The sequence below is a fragment of the Trichomycterus rosablanca genome, chromosome 10 (genome assembly GCF_030014385.1).
Source record: "Trichomycterus rosablanca isolate fTriRos1 chromosome 10, fTriRos1.hap1, whole genome shotgun sequence".
NCBI classification, from domain to species: domain Eukaryota; kingdom Metazoa; phylum Chordata; class Actinopteri; order Siluriformes; family Trichomycteridae; genus Trichomycterus; species Trichomycterus rosablanca.
Window position 1 is genome coordinate 28,821,146 of NC_085997.1, and position 11,532 is coordinate 28,832,677.

The 11,532-nt window shown below is 40.6% G+C and overlaps 1 protein-coding gene across 1 annotated transcript in view; it reads left to right on the plus strand.

Moving 5' to 3' along the window:
* Positions 1-8,554, plus strand: part of uts2r2 (urotensin-2 receptor 2) — a 46,452-nt gene extending 37,898 nt beyond the window's left edge. Inside the window, exon 9 of the mRNA XM_063003765.1 lies at positions 7,317-8,554. Coding sequence (XP_062859835.1) covers positions 7,317-7,453 — 137 coding nt within the window. The 3' untranslated portion in view covers positions 7,454-8,554. The remainder of the gene's footprint in view (positions 1-7,316) is intronic.
* Positions 8,555-11,532: the final 2,978 nt, after the last annotated feature.

Here is an 11,532-nt window from a genome sequence, read left to right on the forward strand (position 1 = left end):
GCTGCAGGCAGGTGATAACCGAATGCAGATTAGCCTGTATGCTTTTCCGTCTACACAGGAACAATAAAAACTAGGCATTTATTTCCACTCACTGATACTTGGGTCCTTGCTGCCTGTTCTGCAAAGTTGGGACACTTTCTAAAAATGCAATAACAACTAAAACTGTAATTTGTTAAATCGTTTGAACTTTTATTTTAACTTTAAAACCACCTCATTTCTACACTCACTGTCCATTTTATCAGCTCCACTTACCATATAGAAGCACTTTGTAGTTCTACAATTACTGACTGTAGTCCATCTGTTTCTCTACATACTTTTTTAGCCTGCTTTCACCCTGTTCTTCAATGGTCAGAACCCCCACAGGACCACCACAGAACAGGTATTATTTGGGTGGTGGATCATTCTCAGCCCTGCAATGACACTGACATGGTGGTGGTGTGTTAGTGTGTGTTGTGCTGGTATGAGTGGATAAGACACAGCAGCGCTGATGGAGTTTTTAAACACCTTACTGTCACTGCTGGACTGAGAATAGTCCACCAACCCAAAATATATCCAGTGTCCTGTGACCACTGATGAAGGTCTAGAAGATGACCAAATCAAACAGCAGCAATAGATGAGCGATCGTCTCTGACTTTACACTTACAAGGTGGACCAACTAGGTAGGAGTGTCTAATAGAGTGGACAGTGAGTGGACACGGTATTTAAAAACTCCAGCAGCGCTGCTGTGTTTGATCCACTCATACCAGCACAACACACACTAACACACCACCACCATGTCAGTGTCACTGCAGTGCAGTGTTAATTTTGACAGCAAATTTTGATTTAGTTTTAGTCATAGTCTTTTGACTAAAATGTAATTTAGTTTTTGGTCATAATTTAGTCATCTGAATTGTTTTAGTTTTAGTCTAGTTTTAGTCGACTAATTATCATAAGAATATAGTCGACTAAATCTACAGTCAATTCAGTCGACTAAAATACATATTTGTTTGTTTGTTTATTAGGATTTTATCGTGATGTTTTTACACATTGGTTACATTCATGACAGGAACGGTAGTTACTCATTACACAAGTTTATTCGATTCTCAAAGTTATATCGAACACAATCATGGACAAATTTAGAATCTTCAATTCACCTCACTTGCACGTCTTGTGGGACTGTGGGAGGAAACCGGAGCACCCGGAGGAAACTCACGCCGACACGGGGAGAACATGCAAACTCCACACAGAAAGGACTCGGACCGCCCCATTTGGGGTTCGAACCCAGGACCTTCTTGCTGTGAGGCGACAGTGTTACCCACTTAGCCACCGTGCTGCCCTAAAATACATATAAAGGGTGTAAAATGTAAATGCTTTGTCATCAGTTCCCTTGAATTATTTAAGTCATTATATACACTTACACAAAATGAAACATTTTTATCCAGTTATGGAATATTATTAATGTTTGAATGTGCAATACACACAAAAACACATTTAACTTATTTCAAACAACATCTTTAATTACCTGACCTTGCTTATTGAGCATAACAATAACAAAATATTAATGACCAGTAGGCCTGCTCTGCCTGAAAAATATATGCATTGTTTATAACAAATTGCATGTTACATTCTTTATAAAACTGGGTACCATAAAATCAGCAGTGCCATTATGTTGCCATTATACTGCCAGCCGTGCCAGATGTTTCAGATTTGTTGTTTTTACCCGAGATCGTCGCCCCACATGGTTTACACATCGTCTTGTTTTTCATGACATCAAATGAGAAATGTGTCCATATATCGGCTCTCCTCTTCCTCCCTGTTGACATTGTGGAGTTCACCTAGTTCCATGAGTAAAGACTTTACAGGCTAGTCTGGTCTTCCCGGGTTTAGATCAAATCTGTGCAAGTGTGCGCTTACTGCGGTACTGCAAAAGAGATTAGTACTGATTGGATGGCTAATCGGCTTGTCCAGCCTCTCCACATACACTAAAGTAGTTCTGATTGGATCTCTTCCTAACTTGTCCCTACCTTCCACAAAACTAAATCAGTTATTGGATGTCGTCCCTGCCAAACATTTTCGTCTCGTTTTTATTCGTTGACGAAAGTGTTGATTCATTTCGTCATAGTTTTTATCCTTTTATGTAGTTTTTATTTAGTTATCGTCTCGTTTTCATCATGAAAAAAAGGTTGTTGACGTAAACTATGACGAGAATCATTCGTCAACGAAATTAACACTGCTGCAGTGCTGAGAATGATCCACCACTCAAATAATACCTGCTCTGTAGTGGTCCTGACCATTAAAGAACAGGGTGAAAGCAGGCTAACAAAGTATGCAGAAAAAACAGATGGACTACAGTCAGTAATTGTAGAACTACAAAGTGCTTCTATGTGGTAAGTGGAGCTGATAAAATGGACAGTGAGTGTAGAAACAAGGAGGTGGTTTTAATGTTATGGCTGATCGGTTTATGGCACATCGTGAAGAGGAGAATCAGACATCAGTGACTACAGTGTTGAGCAGCTCAAGTCTTGTACACAGCAACGATTAAGGTATCTTCAATTCCCAAATGATGAAAAAGCCTAATTAAGATTATAGGTCATGTGACACCGAGGTACACATGCCCAGGGTTAAAATGCTCAGGCATCCATTTTTTTAATTTTTTTTATTTAACAAATAGAATTAATTCAAAACACTGGAAATATTTTCTTTGTCTTTTTGACTTAAATAAATATTGTTATTGCATATTTTGAAAGTGTTTTACCGGAAATAGAGTTTATATTTTCACACTTTGGGTTTAGTGGCATGGTTAAAGAAAAGACCACAGCTTCCTGCACGACTGTGCTGAGTCATTTAGTCTTGATTAGTAATCACTGAAACGGAGAAACCTGTAAACTTCACTGAGGTAATTGCAAGACTAGCAGACAGCTCAGCGACACTAGCTAAAAATCAGCCTCCTTCCTTCACACAGGAGGTAGGAAACGCTGACAGGCATTAGCCGCTTGGAATCTCGGGTGGAAAATCAAAAGGATGTCAAGGACGTAGAAATGAGGTTAGACGGTTTAAAGGATAAAGTTGATATAAATATGACAAAAAGGGCTGATCGGAGTGGATATGCGGAATGTGTCAAGGGATAAGGGCACGTCGGTCATCACTGCAGGGAAATTGAGACGTAAAGCTAAAAAAAGCGCTGCAGTAGAGGTGATGTTTTCACAACTGGGCAAAATCATCGCTACCAAACTTGGAGGACAGCAGGGCTTTGTGCCTGCAGAGCTTTTTACTCGCTCAGCACTAACTGTGTTAATGGAAGTTGACAGTTGTATACCTTGCATTTGCTGTGCAAATAAAATGCACCATATGTAGATGTCTCATTTGTCACTGTTGGAAATGAGGGTAGGGAAGAGGACATAATCAATGGGAAATGATTTTTTCCACCTAAAATAATGCAAAAGTTCCAGTATTTAAGCCACGTCCATTGCTTGTAGTTGTATAAATCAAATCATCATAATCATCACCTGTTCCGCTTATCCATTCAGGGTCGCGGTGGCGACAGTGCAAGCAAAGAGTCCCAGGCATCTCTCTCCCCTGCCGCTTCTACCAGCTCCTCTGGTGGGATCCCCAGGCGTTCCCATGCCAATAATCCCTCCAGCGGTCCTGGGTCGACCCCGTGGCCTCCTCCCAGTTGGCCATGCCTGGTATACCTCCAAAGCAAGGTGTCCAGGAGGCATCCATATCAGGTGCCCGAACCACCTCAACTGGCTCCTCTCCACGCGAAGGAGCAGCGGTTCTACTCCAAGCTCCTCTCGTATTGCTGACGGAAGGGCTTGTGTGGTCTAATGATCTCCAGGGCTATGTCATCGGGTGCTATAAGCTCCCAGTAGGGTCTCCCAAGGCAAACAGGTCTGGAGTGAGGATCCAGATGAACAGGGTTTATTTTTTCACCCTTATGAGCACAAAAAAGAGCATATTGTGTACGGGGAAGAAGATTTTCATGTGATGATGATGTGAAAGCAGCGGTGCATCAGTGGCTACGTGCTCAACCAAAAACATGCTGATGGCATAAAAAAATTGGTATGATGCTGGGAAAAAAATGCATCAGAAGGTGAATATGTAGAGAAGTGATACTAACTAAATAGAGTTTTAAAAAGTGTGAGAACCCTCATATTTTATAAAGAAAGAATTTATTAAATTAAAATGAATAGATGAATAACTCTTTGAAACTCTTTATTGGTACCAGCACATTAGCAGCTGTGCTGAGAGTGAGCCAAGTCTGTTTACTGTGAGTTATCCATGCTGTTTACACATAGATTTTTATATAGATGTTAATACTTCATATAATTAGCAATCAAACCCTCAGAGCAATTAACTGAGAGAGCAACAAAGCATTAAGTGACAACATTTTAATAGCAAAAAGCACTGTTGATTCAATTGATGGAAAGTGATGTGCGGGGTTAGAGTTTTCAGTGTCACCTTCTCACAGTTTTAGTTCCTGCATTCTCTGAACAGGATTGAACAGTTTGGAAAGTCTTATTTTGGAACAGCACTGAAATCCAGCACTTTTTTCCCTTCCCTTTTTCCCCTCTTCGAAACCTGTCTCAGCACTGGAAAAGTTGAACTAGGTTTTGTTATAGGTGGCATAATTTATAGTTTGAATGTTAAAACATATATACACCGATCGGCCATAACATTAAAACCACCTCCTTGTTTCTACACTCACTGTCCATTTTATCAGCTCCACTTACCACTTATCAGCACTATGTAGTTCTACAATTACTGACTGTAGTCCATCTGTTTCTCTGCATACCTTTTTAGCCTGCTTTCCATCTGTTCTTTAATGGTCAGGATCACCACAGAGCAGGTATTATTTAGTTGGTGGATCATTCTCAGTGTGTGTTGTGCTGGTATGAGTGGATCAGACACATTACTAAGCTAGTAATCTCGTGGAGCTGCTATAACTAACCCTATTATAATTAACCCTAAAGTAGGTGCAGTGGTTAAACACGTGCTAGCACACCAGAGCCGACATTTCAAACTTGTTGCTTCGAAACTCAGCTCTGCCATCCGTCTGGGCCGGGCGGCTACGTGAACAACGATCGTCTGTTGTTCATACAGGGCGGGAGCCGGATAGGGACCGCATAACTGATGCAATTACGACCTCTGCTGGCTGGTTGATGGCGCCTGCACAGAGTAGAGGGATAATGCGTTGATCAGGGTGTGGCTGTCTGTACACAAAGCTGATCTGCATATGAACTCGCCTCGTGCAGGTGAGAAGATGCAGTCGGCTACTGCACACGTCGGAGGGGGTGTGTGTCAGTCTTGCTCTCCTCAATCAGAAGTGGAGATCAGCATCAGTAGAGAGGAAGTTTAATGCAATCCGGTAAATGGAAACGACTAGATTGGGAGGAAAATTGGGAAATAAATCGGGGAATTAAGGGAAATATCCTCTTTGCAATCCTATTTGCAACAAACATAAAGAGCTGTGAAGTTAGTTATCAGGTTGTTGTCTGGTGGTAATCATCTGCAATTTGCAAACGTTTTTGCCACGTTTATAAAATACAAGCAGTGTGTATTTGATCAAAACACTTCAAAAGTTTCCTTTAACGTTTTAATAAAATTACAAATCTCTATGCTAAATAGCAGTCTTTGAAGGTCAATGCTAGCCCAACAAAGCTGAAGTCATTTACATAGCTATCTTTACAAATGCCTCTATTTGCTGCCATAGATCGTGTTGGATCACTGTCTAATAGGGTTGGGTGGTATGACCAAAAGTTTGTATCTTTGTATTTTTTAAGATTCTGATGGTTTCACGGTATATCACGGTATGTTTTACTTTTGTATGACTGGGATGTTTTATATGTATATAAAGAAGGTTTTGAGTACTATAAGCTTAGCCCCACAAAATGACACAAAATATGATGGAATCAGTACGAGTGAATGAGGTGCAATAAATACAATTGTTATTGTTTATTTAATATTTAAGTATTGTATAATTACCCTTAGCTCTCACTGTACAACTTGACCACTGGTCTGTTGTAGAAAAGTAGACGACTTAATATATATCCGATTCCAGTTTGCTTATGATGTTGAAATAGCAACTAACATTAAGTATTTTCACCCCATAAGACAAAACTGGAATCCAGAGTTTTCATTATTGCTTTGAATGCTTCTTTCTCGACTGTCTATAGAGGAATCGTGTCCTTGCATATGTGGATTGTTACTGCGTTTGTAACAGCCATGGCTCGACAAACCCTGCAGTATATAGTGTTTTAGTCTGTTCTTAACTGCCGACACGCCTCATTTCTTTAAAAGGTCTTTCAGTGCATATTTGTTCTTCCCCTCTTCATCCTCCATCTGTTTTGTGTTTTTTTTTTACCATATTGAGGAAATTTGCATCTACAGTATAGTGATTTCAGTGGTGAACAATATTATATGATTTGCTGCATTTTGAAGCCTACAGCTGTTAAAATTAACTATGTTACGGTATGGCGGTATATGAAAAATCCGCTGCTCAGGTGGCGCAGCGGTAAAACACACGCTGTTCAGCAGAGCTGAGATCTCGAATACATCGTATCGAATCTCGGATACATCGTATCAAATCTCGGATCTGCCTTGCCGGCTGAGGCCGAGTGGCTACATGAACAACGATCGGCCTGTTGTTCAGATAAGGGGCGGGACTAAGCCGGATGGGGACTCTCTTTCAGACTAGTGCAATTATACGACCTTTGCTGGCTGGTTGGTGGTGCCTGCACGGAGATGGGGAAGGAGTGCAGTAGAGGGTGTGGCCCTCCGTGCACAGTGTACCGCACTGCACTCGTCAAGTGTAGGTGATAAGATGTTCGATTGCTGTGCACGTGTCGGAGGGGGCGTGGAGCAGCCTCGTCCTCCCCAATCAGGAGCAGGGAATAGCATTAGTGAGAGGATGATTGACGGGTAGAAATTGGATGCGCTAAAGTGGGAGAAAAAGGGGTAAAATACAAAAAATATATATAAAAAAAACAAAAAATCCATCCCGTATGAGGAATCAAAGACAGTATACCGAATGTACCATCATACCGCCCAGCCCTACTGTCTAATCAAGCGGTACAGGTTTTTCTGAACATACTCATGCTTGTCTAATTAGTTTAGATGAGGCAGAAATGCTAATGTGAGTGCATTACTGATTTGAAAAATTCACAAGCACATTCAGTGCAATCTAAACATTTCAGAAAAATCATAAGCAAACACCTTAATAAAACATGAACTGAAAAGTGCATTTATCTTTATCTTAAGTTTCTTTAAATTCTACTAATAACAGTTCAGCACTTCTTTTCACCGCAGTGATCATGACTTATTTTCTCTCCCACAAGGGCGAGTGTCTTTCTTCTCTTCAGGCTCCGAGAACCTGCACCGAGTGGAGAAGGTGGTGTGGGGAACCCGATATGCAATCACAGTGTCCTTCACATGTGATCCTGATTATGCGATAGCTGACCCAAGCTTTCAGTAGTGTCTCTCTGGAACGTAGGACAGCAGTGTCTGGAGCTCTGGGACTTAAACACAAAGTGAGGAGACACGTTTGTGTTTTAAAGCAGACTGAAAGATTACATGTGCATGGAACACATTTGTTTTATTAATGAGACGTCTAAACTGGTCATTTCAAATCATTACAAAATTACTAGTGGTAGAATATCCAAAATAAATAACAAAACCGTTCATGAGCATTTCTACTTATTTGCCCTTTTCGGACATACCAAAATACCAAATAATTTAGTATTTTAAGAGCAATGCTTTAAATTGTTTTAATTATTTTACTCTCTACAGTGTGTAATAATCATTAAAAGATTCAGTAAATGTACAGAAATCTGTATTTAAATGACGGGGCAAAAATCACAACTGAATGCTTGTAATGGATTAACACATGGACATATGCAAGTGTGCAATGGTTAGACTGGTATGGCTGCAATCCAGATCTGTCTCCAATTAAAATATTTGCTGCATCAAAAAGTACCATTAAGGCTTGTATTTTCTGAACTGAAGCATGTTTTTACTGTATTTATTTCTGTGCAGAATTTATTTTTGGCTTTAGGTTGCATTTCTTGATGACTGTGTGACAAGTGACATCAGTTTTCCGAAGTACTCCCACATCAAGATTCTTCTTTTTACTGTATTTGTCCCAACTTTTCCGATAATGAGGTTTGTACTTAATTATATTTGTATTGATTCATTTGAGGACAGCATGGTGGTGGTTTGGTGGGTATCACTGGAACCTTACAGCAAGAAGGTCCTGGGTTCGATTCCCAGGCGGGGCAGTCCGGGTCCTTTCTGTGAGGAGTTTGCATGCTTTCCCTGTGTCTGCGTGGGTTTCCTCTCAGAGCAGTCCAAAAACTAGTTGGATAAGCGGTTAAGAGAGTGAGTGAGTGATTTATTTGAGAAAGGTAAAAATAAACGTGTAAGTTAGGTGACTTGGAGATACAAAATTGTCAGTTACGGTGTTTGATATTGATCTTGAACTGATGAATCATGTGTAACCTGTAACTACCTGTTCTGTCATTAATGTAACCAAAGTATAAAACATGATCCTAAAATCCTAATAAATAAATACAAAACATTTCATATTTTATAATCATGGTTTAGTGAGATTGCTGATAGCAGACATCGAGCAGGCTGGCTAATCATGGATTTTGCTAGAAGCTCCCAGTGCTCGGTTTAAAAACTTTTGCATGGTGATGACTCATTTGACCCAGAATTCTCTTTCTATTATTAGAATCCACCATCTCAGTGGTATAACCCACTTACAATTTGTTATATACACCGATCACTGACTGACTGTAGTCCATCTGTTTCTCTGCATGCTTTGCTAGCCCCCTTTCATGCTGTTCATCAGTGGTCAGGACCCCTCACAGGACTACCACAGAGTAGATATTATTTGGGTGGTGGATCATTCTCAGCACTGCAGTGATACTGACATGGTGGTGGTGTGTTAGTGTGTGTTGAGCTGGTATGAGTGGATCAGACACAGCAGAGCTGCTGGAGTTTTTAAATACCGGATACACTCACTGTCCACTCTATTAGACACTCCTACCTAGCTGGTTCACCTTGTATATGTAAAGTCAGAGACGATCACTCATCTATTGCTGCTGTTTGAGTTGGCCATCTTCTAGACCTTTACCAGCGGTCACAGGACGCTGCCCATGGGGCGCTGTGGGCTGAATATTTTTGGTTGGTGGACTATTCTCAGTCCAGCAGTGACAGTGAGGTGTTTAAAAACTCCAGCAGTGCTGCTGTGTCTTATCCACTCATACCAGCACAACACACACTAACACACCACCACCATGTCAGTGTCCCTGCAGTGCTGAGAATGATCCACCACCTAAATAATACCTGCTCTGTAGTGGTCCTGGGAGAGTCCTGACCATTGAAGAACAGCATGAAAGTGGGCTGACAAAGCATGCAGAGAAATAGATGCACTACAGTCAGTAATTGTAGAACTTCAAAGTGCTTCTTTGTGAGTGAGTGTAGAAACAGGAATGTGATTTTAATGTTATGGCTGATCAGTGTATATTGCATAACTTAATAACACTTTAAGAGTCCATGTGGGTTTACTCTGGGTGCTCTGTTCAAGTCCTATGCAGTCAGACCAAGTGGAGTTACTACAAATTGACCCAAGTGTTTGTGTGTGCGTGCGTGCGTGCGCCCTGTGATAGTCTAGTGACCTGTCATGGGTGTTTCCTACCTTTCGCCTAGTGAATCAGACCCACCAGAATGAAGCAGAGGTAAAACAGACAATGAATAATTGACTGAATGAAGAACAATGTTTAAAACAATATTTTTAAAACCTTTGTTCTCCTTTTAAAACCCGGCTTGTGTGTGTCTGCTTTTCTAATTAAATGTTTTTATTTTCTTTTGTCTGGCTGTGCTTCTTTCCTTTTGTCACAGTTGGATCAGTTATCACAAATTGGACAAAAAGGCAAAAGTTAAAACTTAACAGGCACATAAACGAATTCGCTCATAAAAAGCAAAGTTCTTATCGATTGCGTTTTAAAAGCATTCACAGGAGCTTATCAGTTATTACAATTCCTAGAATGCACTGACTTTTGAAAGTCAAAAGTAAAATGCTGAACAATTGCATCAGAAAATGATTTTCGGTTTTCAAAAGGCGTGAAATTACTGTTGAAAGCCGTCTGCTTAAACAGAGCGTTTTAATATGATTTCTCAACCTCTTTTTCCTGCATTTCATAGATCCAATCAAGTTACTGTGCTGCACAAACTTATTAATACTAAAATATTATGATTATACCTTTCACTGTCGTAGCATGCAGGTAAAATCATTGGTCTTAAATTCATCCTTCCAGTTTAAATGATCTTTTAAAAATGTTGATTGATGTCAGTGCTGCAGGTTTAATTAAGCGTAGATTTGGCTTCTTCACTCTATTACTTTCTTACGTTTCCAGTAGGAAATTATCCTGAGACACCAACCAGATTTTCCACCATTATTTTTTAACTAGGGACTGACTATCTGAATTTTACACTGATCAGCCATAACATTAAAACCACCTCCTTGTTTCTACACTCACTGTCCATTTTATCAGCTCCACTTACCATATAGAAGCACATTGTACTTCTACAGTTACTGACTGTAGTCCATCTGTTTCTCTACATACTTTTTAACCTGCTTTTACCCTGTTCGTCAATGGTCAGGACCCCCACAGGACCACTACAGAGCAGGTATTATTTAGGTGGTGGATCATTCTCAGCACTGCAGTGACAATGACATGGTGCTGGTGTGTTAGTGTGTGTTGTGTTGGTATGAGTGGATCAGACACAGCAGCGCTGCTGGAGTTTTTAAATACCGTGTCCACTCGCTGTCCACTCTATTAGACACTCCTACCTAGTTGGTCCACCTTGTAGATGTAAAGTCAGAGACGTTCGCTCATCTATTGCTGCTGTTTGACTTGGTCATCCTTTAGACCTTCATCAGTGGTCACAGGACGCTGCCCATGGGGCGCTGTTGGCTGGATAATTTTGGTTGGTGGACTATTCTCAGTCCAGCAGTGACTGTGAGGTGTTTAAAAACTCCATCAGCGCTGCTGTGTCTGATCCACTCATACTAAGACCATGTCAGTGTCACTGCAGTGCTGGGAATGACCCAACACCCAAATAATACCTACTCTGTGGTGGTCCTGACCATTGAAGAACAGCATGAAAGGGGGTTAACAGTAATAGTATACAGTGTATCACAAAAGTGAGTACACCCCTCACATTTCTGCAAATATTTCATTATATCTTTTCATGGGACAACACTATAGACATGAAACTTGGATATAACTTAGAGTACTCAGTGTACAACTTGTATAGCAGTGTAGATTTACTGTCTTCTGAAAATAACTCAACACACAGCCATTAATGTCTAAATGGCTGGCAACATAAGTGAGTACACCCCACAGTGAACATGTCCAAATTGTGCCCAAAGTATCAATATTTTGTGTGACCACCATTATTATCCAGCACTGCCTTAACCCTCCTGGGCATGGAATTCACCAGAGCTGCACAGGTTGCTACTGGAATCCTCTTCCACTCCTCCATGAT